This window comes from Bombina bombina, chromosome 3 (assembly GCF_027579735.1).
Source record: "Bombina bombina isolate aBomBom1 chromosome 3, aBomBom1.pri, whole genome shotgun sequence".
NCBI classification, from domain to species: Eukaryota; Metazoa; Chordata; class Amphibia; order Anura; family Bombinatoridae; genus Bombina; species Bombina bombina.
The window spans coordinates 854,694,398-854,711,388 of record NC_069501.1 but is presented as its reverse complement, the minus strand read 5'-3'; the positions used below and the strand labels follow the sequence as shown (position 1 = coordinate 854,711,388).

The 16,991-nt window shown below is 42.5% G+C and overlaps 1 protein-coding gene across 3 annotated transcripts in view; it reads right to left on the bottom strand.

The window, feature by feature from the left end:
- Positions 1 to 16,991, bottom strand: part of DOCK9 (dedicator of cytokinesis 9) — a 736,189-nt gene that overhangs the window by 386,775 nt on the left and 332,423 nt on the right. For all 3 annotated transcript variants that reach the window (XM_053707819.1, XM_053707821.1, XM_053707820.1), the window contains exon 8: positions 15,778 to 15,952. In XM_053707819.1, coding sequence (XP_053563794.1) covers positions 15,778 to 15,952 — 175 coding nt within the window. The remainder of the gene's footprint in view (positions 1 to 15,777; positions 15,953 to 16,991) is intronic.

Genomic DNA, 16,991 nt, shown 5'->3' with positions numbered 1-16,991 from the left:
ACGGCGTCATCCATTACTTGTGGGAACCCATACCAAAGCTTTAGGACACGGATGAAGGGAGGGAGCAAATCAGGTTACCTAAACAGAAGGCACCACGGCTTGCAAAACCTTTCTCCCAAAAACAGCCTCCGAAAAAGCAAAAATATCAAATTTGTAGAATTTGGCAAAAGTGTGCAGAGAAGACCAAGTCGCTGCCTTACATATCTGGTCAACAGAAGCCTCGTTCTTATAGGCCCATGTGGAAGCCAAAGCCCTAGTAGAGTGAGCTGTGATACGGTCAGGAGGCTGCCGTCCGGCAGTCTCATAAGCCAAGCAGATAATGCTTTTCAGCCAGAAAGAGAGAGAGGTAGCAGTAGCTTTTTGACCTCTCCTCTTACCAGAGTAAACGACAAACAAGGATGAGGTTTGTCTAAAATCTTTTGTTGCTTCTAAATAGAACTTTAAAGCACGAACATCATCTAAATTGTGTAATAAACGTTCCTTCTTTGAAACTGGATTCGGACACAAAGAAGGAACAACTATTTCCTGGTTGATGTTCTCGTTGGAAACAACTTTTGGAAGAAAACCAGGCTTAGTACGCAAAACAACCTTATCTGAATGGAACACCAGATAGGGTGGATCACACTGCAAAGCAGATAATTCAGAAACTCTTCAAGCAGAAGAAATAGCAAACAAAAACAGAACTTTCCAAGATAGTAACTTAATATCTATGGAATGTAAAGGTTCAAACGGAACCCCTTGAAGAACTGAAAGAACTAAATTTAAACTCCAAGGAGGAGTCATGGGTCTGTAAACAGGCTTGATTCTAACCAAAGCCTGAACAAAAGCTTGTACATCTGGCAAAGCTGCCAGTCGTTTGTGCAACAAGACGGATAATGCAGAAATCTGTCCTTTTAGAGAACTAGCTGACAATCCTTTATCCAAACCTTCTTGGAGAAAGGAGAGAATCTTTGGAATTTTAATCTTACTCCAGGAGAATCCTTTGGATTCACACCAACAGATATATTTTTTCCATATTTTATGGTAAATCCTTCTAGTCACAGGTTTTCTGGCTTGGACCAGAGTATCAATCACAGAATTTGAAAACCCACGCTTGGATAAAATCAAGCGTTCAATTTCCAAGCAGTCAGCTGCAGAGAAATTAGATTGGGATGTTCGAATGGACCTTGTACTAGAAGGTCCTGCCTCAAAGGTAGCTTCCATGGTGGAGCCGATGACATATTCACCAGGTCTGCATACCAAGTCCTGCGTGGCCACGCAGGAGCTATCAGAATCACTGAGGCCTTCTCCTGTTTGATCCTGGCTATGAGCCTGGGGAGGAGAGGAAACGGTGGAAACACATATGCTAGGTTGAACGACCAAGGCGCCACTAATGCATCCACTAGAGTCGCCTTGGGATCCCTGGATCTGGACCCGTAGCAAGGAATCTTGAAGTTCTGACGGGACGCCATTAGATCCATGTCTGGAATGCCCCATAATTGGGTTAACTGAGCAAAGACCTCCGGATGGAGTTCCCTCTCCCCCGGATGGAAAGTCTGACGACTCAAATAGTCTGCCTCCCAGTTGTCTACTCCTGGGATGTGAATAGCAGATAGATGGCAGGAGTGATTCTCTGCCCATTGGATTATCTTGGTTACTTCCTTCATCGCTAGGGAACTCTTTGTTCCCCCCTGATGATTGATGTACGCAACAGTCCTTATGTTGTCCGACTGAAATCTTATGAACCTGGCTTCCGCTAGCTGAGGCCAAGCCAGGAGCGCATTGAATATAGCTCTTAGTTCCAAAATGTTTATCGGGAGAAGCAACTCTTCCCGCGACCATAGGCCCTGAGCTTTCAGAGAGTCCCAGACCGCGCCCCACCCCAAGAGGCTGGCGTCGGTCGTGACGATGACCCACTCCGGTCTGCGGAAACTCATTCCCTGAGACAGGTGATCCTGGGTCAACCACCAGAGAAGTGAGTCCCTGGTTACCTGGTCTACTTGAATTTGGGGAGACAAGTCTGTATAGTCCCCATTCCACTGATTGAGCATGCACAGCTGTAATGGCCTTAGATGAATTCGAGCAAAAGGAACCACATCCATTGCTGCGACCATTAGTCCTATTACTTCCATGCATTGAGCTATGGAGGGTTGAGGAATAGAGTGAAGAACTCGACAAGCTTTTAGAAGCTTTGTCTTTCTGACGTCTGTGAGAAAGATCTTCATTTCCACAGAATCTATTATTGTTCCCAGAAAAGGAAGCCTTGTGGACGGTGACAGTGAACTTTTTGCTATGTTCACTTTCCACCCGTGAGATCTGAGAAAAGCCAACACAATGTCTGTATGAGCCCTCGCTTTGGAAAGAGACGACGCTTGGATTAGGATGTCGTCTAGATAAGGTGCTACAGCGATGCCCCTCGGTCTTAGGACCGCTAGAAGGGACCCTAGCACCTTTGTGAAAATTCTGGGAGCGGTGGCTAAACCGAATGGAAGAGCCACAAACTGGTAATGTTTGTCCAGAAAGGCGAACCTCAGGAACTGATGATGAGATTTGTGGATTGGGATATGCAGATACGCATCCTTCAGATCCACGGTAGTCAAAAATTGACCCTGCTGGATTGTTGGTAAGATTGTCCGAATGGTTTCCATCTTGAAGGATGGAACTCTGAGGAACTTGTTTAATATCTTTAAATCCAGAATTGGCCTGAAAGTTCCCTCTTTTTTGGGAACCACAAACAGGTTTGAGTAAAACCCTAGACCTTGTTCCCCGGAGGGGACTGGGTTTATCACTCCCATCTTTGATAGGTCTCTTACACAATGTAAGAATGCCTGTTTCTTTATCTGGTCTGAAGATAAGCGAGACAGGTGGAACCTTCCCTTTGGAGGAAGTCCCTTGAATTCTAACAGGTATCCCTTGGAAACTATCTCTAGTGCCCAGGGATCCAGAACAACTCTTGCCCAAGCCCGAGCAAAGAGAGATAGTCTGCCCCCTACCAGATCCGGTCCCGGATCGGGGGCTACCCCTTCATGCTGTCTTGGTAGCAGCAGCAGGTTTCTTGGTTTGTTTACCCTTGCTCCAGCCTTGCATGGGCTTCCAAGCGGGTTTGGGCTGGGCCGCGTTACCTTCTTGTCTAGCGGCAGTGGAGTTATTAGCCGGTCCGTTCCTGAAATTGCGAAAGGAACGAAAATTAGACTTGTTCTTAGCCTTAAAAGGCCTATCCTGTGGGAGGGCATGGCCCTTACCCCCAGTGATGTCTGAAATAATTTCCTTCAATTCCGGCCCAAAAAGGGTCTTACCCTTGAAAGGAATATTCAGTAACTTAGTCTTGGACGACACGTCTGCCGACCAGGATTTTAGCCAAAGCGCCCTCCGCGCTACTATAGCAAAACCTGAGTTTTTCGCCGCCAATTTCGTTATTTGAAAGGCGGCATCCAATATAAAGGAATTAGCTAACTTTAATGCGTGAATTCTGTCCATGACTTCTTCATAGGAAGTCTCTTTCTGGAGCGACCTTTCTAGTTCCTCGAACCAAAAGGACGCCGCTGAAGTGACAGTAATAACACACGTAGCTGGTTGAAGGATGAACCCTTGCTGAATAAAAATCTTTTTAAGCAATCCTTCCAATTTTTTATCCATAGGATCTTTGAAAGCACAGCTGTCCTCTATAGGAATAGTTGTGCGCTTCGCTAGTGTTGAAACAGCTTCCTCAACCTTCGGGACCGTTTGCCATGCGTCCCTTCTAGGGTCTACTATGGGAAACATTTTCTTAAATATAGGAGGTGGGGCAAAGGGTACACCTGGCTTCTCCCACTCCTTTTCCACTATGTTCGCTACCCTCTTAGGTATTGGAAAAGCGTCGTCGTGCACTGGGACCTCTAAAAATTTGTCCAATTTGCACAACTTCTCTGGTACTACCATGGAATCACAGTCATCCAGAGTAGCTAATACCTCCTTAAGCAAAGCGCGGAGATGTTCTAGCTTAAACTTAAATGCCACTAGATCAGGTTCTGCCTGTTCAGAAATTTTTCCTGAGTCTGAAATTTCACCCTCAGACAGCCCTTCCCTCACAGCCAATTCCGATTGATGTGAGGGTAAAATAGATAAGGCATCGTCAGCGTCTGATTGTTCAGTTTTAAATACAGATAAAAAGGATGAACAATCACGCTTTTTCTGAAAAACTGGCAGTTTGGATAAAAGATTTGCTATAGAATTATCCACTACTGCTGATAATTGTTGCATAGAAATAAGCACTGGCGCGCTAGGTGTCGCCTGCGCGGGCAAAGCTGGTGTAGACACAGAAGGAGAGGATGTAGAGCTATCCCCACTACCTTCATTAGATAAATCATCTTGGGCAACATTATGAAAAATAACAGAGCTGTCCTGATTTTGTTTGGACGCTATGGCGCAATTATCACAAACACTCAAAGGGGGAACCACATTTGTCTCTATACACACAGAACATAGGTTATCTGATGGAACAGACATGTTAAACAGATTTAGGCAGGCAAACAATGCAATAAAAACGATTTTAAACAAAAACGTTACAGTCTCTTTAAATAATAAAATGACACATTTATTTCTGAATGTTCAAAAAACTATGAAGGCAATATCCGATTTTTCTGAAATTTGGACCCCAGTGTCTTAATGCTTAGAAAGTATTGCACAGCAAATATGGAGACTCTAGCTCTTAAAACAAGCAAACCGGAGCTAATTGTTGGATTTAACCGTTTTTACACACCACAATCCCAGCTACAGCCTTGCTGCAGCTTTTTACCTTCCTTAGGGGTCACCATTCACAGAAAAAAGCCTTTTGGAGTCACTTTCTGAACCACAGGACCCTCTCACATGAATCTGCATGCACTGCCTTGAAATTCAACTGCACAGCTGAAGTGCCAAAATGAGGCTTCCTCCCTCAGCACACTAGAGTGAAGGGGCCTTCCTGACTAGATTTAGGTGTCTAAAAGAAGCCAGATCAATAAAAAACGTTCCCAAGTGTATGTGAGCTTATAAAATATTTCAAATGGTATAATATTGTAATAAAAACCAATCGATTTAGCCCCTAACAGTGTCTACCAGCATAAAAAACAAAAAGGGGAAGCCTGTTATCTTTTTTGCTGAGGTGAAAGAAAAATGGCTTACCGTTTCCCCTGAGGGGAAAAATGACTGTCATCTAGCATTAGCCTGTGTTGTTAGAAGGAGACTAGTCATACCTGAAGCAGATGAGACTGCAAACTGTTACCCCCAACTGAAGTTCTCTTGTTTCAACAGTCCTGCGTGGTAACAGTAATGGATTTTAGTTACTTGTGCTAAAATCATAGCCCTCTTAAACAGAAATCTTCATCACTTTTCTGTTATAGAGTAAATAGTACAAGCCAGCACTATTTTAAAATAACAAACTCTTGATAGAAGAATAAAAAACTACAACTTACACCACAAACTCCTCGCCATCCCCGTGGTAGATGCTACTTGTTCAGAGCGGCAAGGAGAATGACTGGGGGGCGGAGCCAGAGGGGGAGCTATATGGACAGCTCTTGCTGTGTGCTCTCCTTGCCTTTCCCTGTGGGGGAGAACATTTCCCATAAGTAATGGATGATGCCGTGGACCGGACACACCAATGTTGGAGAAATATCCATTTCTTGGCTCAAATTCTTAGATTAATACTCGCTAATGAGTGACCCTGTCCCTGAGGGGAATGGATAGAAAAACAAAATTTATGCTTACCCAATAAATTTATTTCTCTTGTGGTGTATCCAGTCCACGGGTTCATCCATTACTTGTGGGATATTCTCCTTCCCAACAGGAAGTTGCAAAGAGGACACCCACAGCAGAGCTGTCTATATAGCTCCTCCCCTAACCCCCACCGCCAGTCATTCGACGAAGACAAGTAAGAAAAAGGAGAAACTATAGGGTGCAGTGGTGACTGTAGTTTTAATAAATAAAAACACCTGCCTTAAAGTGACAGGGCGGGCCGTGGACTGGATACACCACAAGAGAAAGAAATTTATCAGGTAAGCATAAATTTTGTTTTCTCTTGTAAGGTGTATCCAGTCCACGGGTTCATCCATTACTTGTGGGATACCAATACCAAAGCTTTAGGACACGGATGAAGGGAGAGACAAGGCAGGAACTTAAACGGAAGGCACCACTGCCTGCAAGACCTTTCTCCCAAAAATAGCCTCCGAGGAAGCAAAAGTATCAAATTTGTAGAATTTAGAAAAAGTATGAAGCGAAGACCAAGTCGCCGCCTTACAAATCTGTTCAACAGAGGCCTCATGTTTAAAAGCCCAAGTGGAAGCTACCGCTCTAGTAGAATGAGCTGTAATTCTTTCAGGAGGCTGCAGGCCAGCAGTCTCATAAGCTAACCAGATTATGCTTCTCAGCCAAAAAGAAAGAGAAGTTGCTGAAGCCTTTTGGCCTCTCCTCCTCCCAGAGTAGACAACAAACAATGCAGATGTTTGACGAAAATCCTTAGTAGCTTGTAAATAAAACTTTAAAGCACGAACCAAGTCAAGATTGTGTAACAGACGTTCCTTCTTTGAAGAAGGATTAGGACACAGTGATGGAACAACAATTTCCTGATTGATATTCTTATTAGATACTACCTTAGGAAGAAACCCAGGTTTGGTACGCAAAACTACCTTATCGGCATGGAAGATCAGATAAGGGGAATCACACTGAAAGGCAGATAGCTCAGAAACTCTTCGAGCCAAAGAGATAGCTACTAAGAACAGAACTTTCCAAGATAAAAGCTTGATATCTATAGAATGCAAAGGTTCAAACGGAACCCCTTGAAGAACTTTAAGAACTAAATTTAAACTCCATGGCAGAGCAACAGGTTTAAACACAGGCTTGATTCTAACTTAAGCCTGACAAAAGGCCTGAACGTCTGGAACATCTGCCAGACGCTTGTGCAAAAGAATAGACAGAGCAGAGATCTGTCCCTTTAAGGAACTAGCTGATAATCCCTTTTCCAATCCTTCTTGGAGAAAAGATAAAATCCTAGGAATCCTGACCTTACTCCATGAGTAACCCTTGGATTCACACCAATGAAGATATTTACACCATATCTTATGATAGATTTTCCTGGTGACAGGCTTTCGAGCCTGAATCAAGGTATCAATGACCGACTCGGAGAAACCACGCTTTGATAAAATCAAGCGTTCAATCTCCAAGCAGTCAGACGCAGAGAAATTAGATTTGGATGTTTGAATGGACCTTGGAGTAGAAGGTCCTGCCTCAGCGGCAGAGTCCATGGTGGAAAGGATGACATGTCAACCAGATCTGCATACCAAGTCCTGCGTGGCCACGCAGGTGCTATCAAAATCACTGAAGCTCTCTCCTGCTTGATCTTGGCAATCAGAAGAGGGAGGAGAGGAAATGGTGGAAACACATAAGCCAGGCTGAAGGACCAAGGCACTGCTAGAGCATCTATCAGTGCTGCCTGGGGATCCCTTGACCTGGACCCGTAACAGGGAAGCTTGGCGTTCTGACGAGACGCCATCAGATCCAGTTCTGGTTTGCCCCATAGTTGAATCAGCTGGGGCGAAGACAAGTAAGAAAAAGGAGAAACTATAGGGTGCAGTGGTGACTGTAGTTTTAATAAATAAAAACACCTGCCTTAAAGTGACAGGGCGGGCCGTGGACTGGATACACCACAAGAGAAAGAAATTTATCAGGTAAGCATAAATTTTGTTTTCTCTTGTAAGGTGTATCCAGTCCACGGGTTCATCCATTACTTGTGGGATACCAATACCAAAGCTTTAGGACAAGGATGAAGGGAGAGACAAGGAAGGAACTTAAACGGAAGGCACCACTGCCTGCAAGACCTTTCTCCCAAAAATAGCCTCCGAGGAAGCAAAAGTATCAAATTTGTAGAATTTAGAAAAAGTATGAAGCGAAGACCAAGTCGCCGCCTTACAAATCTGTTCAACAGAGGCCTCATGTTTAAAAGCCCAAGTGGAAGCTACCACTCTAGTAGAATGAGCTGTAATTCTTTCAGGAGGCTGCAGGCCAGCAGTCTCATAAGCTAACCAGATTATGCTTCTCAGCCAAAAAGAAAGAGAAGTTGCTGAAGCCTTTTGGCCTCTCCTCCTCCCAGAGTAGACAACAAACAATGCAGATGTTTGACGAAAATCCTTAGTAGCTTGTAAATAAAACTTTAAAGCACGAACCAAGTCAAGATTGTGTAATAGACGTTCCTTCTTTGAAGAAGGATTAGGACACAGTGATGGAACAACAATTTCCTGATTGATATTCTTATTAGATACTACCTTAGGAAGAAACCCAGGTTTGGTACGCAAAACTACCTTATCGGCATGGAAGATCAGATAAGGGGAATCACACTGAAAGGCAGATAGCTCAGAAACTCTTCGAGCCAAAGAGATAGCTACTAAGAACAGAACTTTCCAAGATAAAAGCTTGATATCTATAGAATGCAAAGGTTCAAACGGAACCCCTTGAAGAACTTTAAGAACTAAATTTAAACTCCATGGCGGAGCAACAGGTTTAAACACAGGCTTGATTCTAACTAAAGCCTGACAAAAGGCCTGAACGTCTGGAACATCTGCCAGACGCTTGTGCAAAAGAATAGACAGAGCAGAGATCTGTCCCTTTAAGGAACTAGCTGATAATCCCTTTTCCAATCCTTCTTGGAGAAAAGATAAAATCCTAGGAATCCTGACCTTACTCCATGAGTAACCCTTGGATTTACACCAATGAAGATATTTACACCATATCTTATGATAGATTTTCCTGGTGACAGGCTTTCGAGCCTGAATCAAGGTATCAATGACCGACTCGGAGAAACCACGCTTTGATAAAATCAAGCGTTCAATCTCCAAGCAGTCAGACGCAGAGAAATTAGATTTGGATGTTTGAATGGACCTTGGAGTAGAAGGTCCTGCCTCAGCGGCAGAGTCCATGGTGGAAAGGATGACATGTCAACCAGATCTGCATACCAAGTCCTGCGTGGCCACGCAGGTGCTATCAAAATCACTGAAGCTCTCTCCTGCTTGATCTTGGCAATCAGACGAGGGAGGAGAGGAAATGGTGGAAACACATAAGCCAGGCTGAAGGACCAAGGCACTGCTAGAGCATCTATCAGTGCTGCCTGGGGATCCCTTGACCTGGACCCGTAACAGGGAAGCTTGGCGTTCTGACGAGACGCCATCAGATCCAGTTCTGGTTTGCCCCATAGTTGAATCAGCTGGGCAAATACTTCCGGATGGAGTTCCCACTCCCCCGGATGAAAAGTCTGCCGACTTAGAAAGTACGCCTCCCAGTTCTCTACTCCTGGGATATGGATAGCTGAGAGATGGCAAGAGTGAACCTCTGCCCATAGAACTATCTTCTAAACCTCCATCATTGCCAGGGGGCTCCTTGTTCCCCCCTGATGGTTGATATAGGCTACAGTCGTGATATTGTCCAACTGAAATCTGATGAATCTGACCGCAGCTAGCTGAGGCCAAGCCTGAAGAGCATTGAATATCGCTCTGAGTTCCAGAATGTTTATCAGAAGAAGGGCTTCCTCCTGAGTCGACGAACCCTGAGCCTTCAGGGAGTTCCAGACTGCGCCCCAGCCCAGAAGGCTGGCATCTGTCGTCACTATAGTCCACTCTGGCCTGCGGAAACTCATTCCCCTGGACAGATGGACCCGAGATAACCACCAGAGAAGAAAATCCCTGGTCTCTTAATCCAGATTTAACAGAGGAGACAAATCTGTGTAGTCCCCATTCCACTGGTTGAGCATGCAAAGTTGCAGTGGTCTGAGATGTAGGCGGGCAAATGGAACTATGTCCATTGCCGCTACCATTAGGCCGATCATTTCCATACACTGAGCCACTGACGGCCGAGAAGTGGAATGAAGAACACGGCAGGAAGTTAGAAGCTTTGATATCCTGACCTCTGTCAGAAAAATTTTCATTTCTACTGAATCTATCAGAGTTCCTAGGAAGGAAACTCTTGTGAGAGGAGAGAGAGAACTCTTTTCTCTGTTCACTTTCCACCAGTGAGACCTCAGAAAGGCCAGAACAATGTCCGTATGGGACTTGGCAATTTGAAAAGTCGACGCCTGGATAAGAATGTCGTCTAGGTAAGGAGCCACCGCTATGCCCCGCGGCCTTAGAACCGCCAGAAGGGACCCTAGAACCTTCGTAAAGACTCTTGGCGCCGTGGCTAACCCGAAGGGAAGAGCCACAAACTGGTAATGCCTGTCATAGGGAGGATGGTTCGGATTGTCTCCATCTTGAAAGATGGGACCCTGAGAAATTTGTTTAGGATCTTGAGATCCAAGATTGGTCTGAAAGTTCCCTCTTTTTTGGGAACTATAAACAGGTTTGAATAGAAACCCTGCCCCTGTTCCTCTCTTGGAACTGGGTGGATCACTCCCATAACCAGTAGGTCTTGAACGCAACGTAAGAATGCCTCTCTCTTTATCTGGTTTGCAGATAGTTGTGAGAGATGAAATCTCCCCTTTGGAGTTGAACCTTTGAATTCCAGAAGATATCCCTGGGAAACAATCTCCAGTGCCCAGGGATCCTGGACGTCTCTTGCCCAAGCCTGGACGAAGAGAGAAAGTCTGCCCCCGACTAGATCCGGTCCCGGATCGGGGGCTACTCCTTCATGCTGTTTTAGAGGCAGCAGCAGGTTTTTTGGCCTGCTTCTCTTTGTTCCAAGTCTGATTAGGTCTCCAGACTGGTTTGGACTGGGTGAAATTGACCTCTTGTTTTGCATTAGAGGAAGCCGAAGCTGCGCCACCCTTGAAGTTTCGAAAGGAACGAAAATTATTCTGTTTGGTCCTTAATTTATTGGACCTATCCTGAGGAAGGGCGTGACCTTTTCCTCCGGTAATGTCAGAGATGATCTCCTTCAGGCCAGGCCCGAATAGGGTCTGTCCTTTGAAGGGGATGTTAAGAAGCTTAGACTTTGAAGTAACGTCTGCTGACCAGGACTTAAGCCATAGCGCCCTACGCGCCAGAATGGCAAAACCTGAATTCTTAGCCGTTAGTTTGGTTAAATGAAAAACGGTGTCAGAAATAAAGGAATTAGCTAACTTAAGAGCTTTAATCCTGTCTAAGATATCTCCACCTCTAGAGCCTCCTCAAGAGACTCGAACCAAAAAGCCGCTGCAGCAGTAACTGGAGCAATGCATGCAAGAGGCTGGAGAATAAAACCTTGATGAAAAAAAAATGTTCTTAAGGAGACCCTCCAATTTTTTATCCATAGGATCTAGGAAAGCGCAACTGTCCTCGACAGGGATAGTTGTACGCTTAGCTAGGGTAGAAACAGCTCCCTCCACCTTAGGGACCGTCTGCCACGAGTCCCGTATGGCGACATCTATGGGAAACATCTTTTTAAAAGCAGGAGGGGGATAGAATGGCACACCTGGTCTATCCCATTCCTTAGTAATAATTTCCGAAAACCTCTTAGGGACTGGAAAAACATCAGTGTAAACAGGCACTGCAAAGTATTTGTCCATCTTACACAATTTCTCTGGAACTACAATGGGGTCACAGTCATCCAGAGTCGCTAAAACCTCCCTGAGCAATAAGCGGAGGTGTTCGAGCTTAAATTTAAACACTGTCATTTCAGAATCGGACTGAAGTAAAGCCTGCCCTGAATCTGAAATGTCACCCACAGATAGAAACTCCCCTGCACCGGCTTCTGAACCTAGCGAGGGTATATCGGACACAGCTATTAAAGCGTCAGAAAGCTCTGTATTTGTTCTAGCCCCAGAGCTGTCCCGCTTTCCTTGTAACCCTGGCAGTTTGGACAATACCTCTTTGAGGGTAGAATTCATAACTGCTTCCATGTCCTGCAAGGTAAAAGAATTAGACGCGCTAGATGTACTTGGCGTCATTTGGGCGGGAGTTATAGGTTCTGACACATGGGGAGAGCTAGATGGCATAACCTCCCTTTTTTCAGTCTGAGAATTCTCTGGTGATAAATCTTTAAAAGCCATAATATGGTCTTTATAGTTTATAGATACTTCAGTACATTTGGTACACATTCTAAGAGGGGGTTCCACAATGGCTTCTAAACATATTGAACAAGGAGTTTCCTCTATGTCAGACATGTTTAACAAACTAGTAATGACCCCAGCAAGCTTGGAAAACACTTTAATAAATGTGAAACAGCAATTAAACAAAAACGGTACTGTGCCTTTAAGAGAAAAAACTAGAACTTAAACTGCAAAACAGTGTTAAAATGTAGTAAAGACTTCAAAATTTTTACAGTGTGAGTAAGGGACTAAAGCAACATTGCACCCACTTGCAAATGGATGATTAACCCTTTAGCCCCCAAACCGGATTTAAAAAACTTCAACCACCGGTAAAAGACAGTTAAGCACCTTGCCACAGCTCTGCTGTGGCTCCTACCTGCCCTCAAACAGGATTAGGGAAGAAATAAGTCCTCTATAGTGGTCCTCAGATGCCAGAGGACCCCTCTAGGGAAGCTGGATGTCTCAGTCTGCAAGAAACTGCGCAACTACAGCGCGAAAATAGGCCCCTCCCACCATGTACTCGATGTCAGAGGGGCCTTAAGGAAATACTCCTAGGAGTATCTGACTATGCCATGTGGAAAACTAGGCCCCAACTAAAGACTTATCACCCTCAGAGAAAAAACGTCCCATTTATTGCAATATGTAAACGTTTTGTCACTAATTAATATGAGTATTAACATGAGTATTACCCCATTTTGTAAGCATGATCCCAGTCTTTGCAAAATCACAAGATTCTGTCAGCATTTTCTAGAACTTATCCTTTCTCTAGAAATAAAAGTACTGAACATACCTCAAAGCAGGTAATCTGCAGACCGTTCCCCCAACTGAAGTTATCCCATACTCTTCAGTTATCTGTGAGAACAGCAATGGACCTTAGTTACAAACCGCTAAGATCATCAACCTCCAGGCAGAAGTCTTCTTCTAATTTCTGCCTGAGAGTAAAACAGTACAACGCCGGTACCGTTTAAAAATAACAAACTCTTGATTGAAGGCAAAACTACACTAAGTCACCACATATCTCTTTATACTTCCTATCTTGTCGAGAGTTGCAAAGAGAATGACTGGAGGTGGGGGTTAGGGGAGGAGCTATATAGACAGCTGTGCTGTGGGTGTACTCTTTGCAACTTCCTGTTGGGAAGGAGAATATCCCACAAGTAAGGGATGAACCCGTGGACTGGATACACCTTACAAGAGAAATAACCACTCCCCTTTTATCATTTTAAATGTGCCTAGACCACTTAATTCTTAGTGAATGTCAAAAAAACAATGGATAATAAAGGGATCATATGCATTAGATTTTATAGTAATATGCACATTGGAAGCAACCATGATTCTGGCATCAACAATATTAACATTTGAATTGCAGTTTCAGAATTCGTAAACACACTTCTGACAAATTCATATAACATGGAAATAACTTACCAATTGTCAGTGTGAATGAATAACTTCCCCTACTGCATATCCATTAGTGAGCTGCATCATGGATGGTTTATTTGTAACCCCTCCTCTAAAGACGTGATAACGAGAGTTGAAGCTAACAGCCCTTAGGAAGTTATTTGTTCACACTGACAATTGGTTATTTCCATGTTATATGAATTTGTCAGAAGTGTGTTTAAGAATTCTGAAGCTGCAATTCGAATGTTAATATTGTTGATGCCAGAATCATGGTTGCTTACAAGGTGCATATTACTATACAACCATCACCATAGATCCTACACATGACATTATGTATACTAGAGGCATTAATGCATTAACAATATAATAACACAACACTCTATTATACACTGTATGCTCACAATATTTGATTCTATATGCTGTTTTTGAATCTAGTTCACATGTTGTTTGTTTTTAGTTGTTACTATAGCAACAGGTTTGACCTTTTTTTTCAAACTGTAGGTGGGGTTTGTAATATTTAATGCTCACTTTCACTTTTGCTTGTATATGTATGTGTATATATATATATATATATATATATATATATATATATATATATATATACATATACACATACATATACATATACACATACACACACACACACACACACAGTAGATGTGCCGATCGGAACCCATGGTGCACTGTTGGTCCTTAGTGGAACCTGCTGCTCCTCCAATCAACAGTGCTAGTCGCTTGATTCAGATGTGCAACTAGCACTGCTAACTGGAGAAGCAGCAGGTTCTGCTTGGGAACAGCAGTGCACTGTGGTCCCAAGCGCCACATCTACTGTTTGTTTAATCAGTTTGCGGGGGGTTAAACACACAGTTTAGGGTCGATAGTCGTTAAATTACATGCTCTAACAGATTAGAGCATGGAATTTTTCGACTATTATGGCGCTTCAAGCCTAAGGTCTCTGTAATGGTTTTTATAAATTAAAAAAACAAACAAACAGGAGATGGCTCGGTTAAGATATCAAAATAAAAAAAAATATTTACAATCAAACTCACAAGTTAGCATAGTAAAAGTAGTTTTCATAGAATAGTCTGCACTGCAGCAATATGTTGTGATGCATTTTCCATACACCTGTCCAAGGCACAGTATGCATGGACTATACTGCAGTACAAAACATTTCCAAGGACTGGGGCTAAATCAAAACAGAAAAGAGGCTAAAATAAGTAACAAATAAGTAACTAATATTTCCAGGTAACTTGGCGATAAGCCACATGGCAGAATGAGCCACAGAATGGTATCATTTACCTGAATGGTTTAGAAAAATGCTTGTCTAGGGAAAATATAGTATTAACAGGACTTTTGGTAGCTATGGAGAGGATGATATCTGTTTGGTGTATTTTTAGAGAATATTGACTCCCTGGTGTCTGAGGAATATGTGCAGCAGCCTCTTCCATTGTGGATGCCATTTTAAATCCTTACATATTAGTGTTTTCTGCGTGCCCCTCAAGCGCATGAGTGCACATGTGATGTAATCTACCATGGCAGCACCTAACAGATAAAAAAACCAACAACATAGCAACAAGGAAGTCAGGAACTGTATCTATCTTCATCTGCCTGGACTGAAAGGAAGACACTACCAAACTACAACATGCATCTAGGTGTCGTTATCACCCCGATGTCTTGTTACAGGTACGAGTGCAAGAAGAGACCGACCTTTGACTTTATCCATCCTGTGATGGACAAAACTAAAGAATAAAGAGAGTCAGCAAGGGGAGTCATCTTTAGGGTGCTAAAAGAGGGAGTGGTCATTTTCTACTCATTTCACATAACTACAGGGGCTTCTCATTGATTAGTAATATCTAGTGCAAGCCAAGATCAATGCTTTGGGCCAAACAAAGGTACCTATGAATGTGGGGTATGCAAAGTTACATGTACATGTTTTGAGCACTATATGGCAGCAGTGATTACAATAATTTTTGCTCAATGTGCATATTCCCGAGACAATTTAGGGTTACTCTTCAAAAAGGATATCAAGAGAACTAAGTACATTTGATACTAAAAAGAAAATTGCTAAGTTTTCTTGTAAACTACATGCTCCATCTGTATCATGAAGTTTCATTTTCACTTTACTATACCTTTAAGTAGAAAGTCATGTGGTAATCCATTTAAATCACCAAAACAAACTGTGGAACACATTTCCAACTGGATTTCACAGCACAGAAATATTCCAGTGCAGCTAGAGGACTCAGTACTTTGTACCAACTCATATGCTTGCTGACATTAGTGTTGTATTGTAATATTTATACAAATTTACAGACTAGCACTCCTTGCAAATTGAACTTTTCATCAATTAATTATATAGTTGAAAAAAAGACTTTCATAGGCACATTAAAAATAAAATCCACCCTTACCATCATGAGACTCTCCATTTCTTTTCTCTTGCATAGCAGCCTCAAAGTTCAGTTGTAGAATTTTATTTAGTGTACTTATCCAGTCATCCATTTCTGCTTCGCTGTCTGCTGCTAAAAGATAACTGCTTTTATCTTGCATTTTGAGCTCAAAAGCAAATCTCCTCACGCGGTTGTTCTATTAAAGAAAAAAAAAAAAGCCAGATTTTTTTTTTGTTTAATTTAGAAGCTTTCAATTTCATCACAAATCTTTTAAAGAGTAAAATTTCTGTTTAAATCTACTTAACACGGTTTGACATTGCTGTGTGGCAAAAAGCATACTGCATGCATTAAAATCAGTGTGATAAAATAAACAATTTCTCTAAACCTAGTAAAATACATTTCAGCTTCATAAAGTCAAAACAAAAATGAATACTGTTTGTTAAACTAGCTGTGCCTCATTTCAAATAAGACTAAACAGACTGATGTTTGAGTTTTACAAAAGTTTTACAAAATGGCTTAATCAGATTTAAAGAAATAGTTGTTTTGCGAAACAAAACTATTGAAACAAAGGGAATAAAAATATCAACCTCAAGAGAATGACAAAGGAGTCTACACCTATATATAACATTTGTTTAACATACCACATTATTGAGATAACTAAATATGTAAACGGGTTATACATTTCTCAGCAGTGGCCCCTTCTACGTCTCTTTACTTGAAGACATAGTTTGTTATGTACAATTCATACATACAATAGCTAGACTACATATTTGTACAACAAATATTGAAATGCTAGAGGAAACAATCTACATGTGAAGAAATATTTCAAGGACGCTCTTCACAAATTTTTTAATGAGGGATGTGAAGATAGGTTTGCTGTGTTTTGGCTTCTGAAAAAGTACCACATATTCCTCTTTTTAATGCATGTGTGTGTGTGGGACTTAATGTTATTGAAAGGCCATGTGTAATTGCATGTAAATGTGCCTAACTAGTGCTAGGAATGTGAATGTCAGCTCCTACACAAGCAACCCCACACACACAGCTATGCAGAGACTTAGCAGGCTGCCTGCAACGTACCGATATGTAAACCAGCAGGACAGTAGTATGTGCTTTACAATCTACAAGTCGCATCAAAGTGGAAAAACACCAACTGTTATGTGAGCTGAACAGTCTGTACTTAATTGGAAAATAAATTACCCAGAAAGACCCTTAAAAGGGACATGAAAAAAAAAACA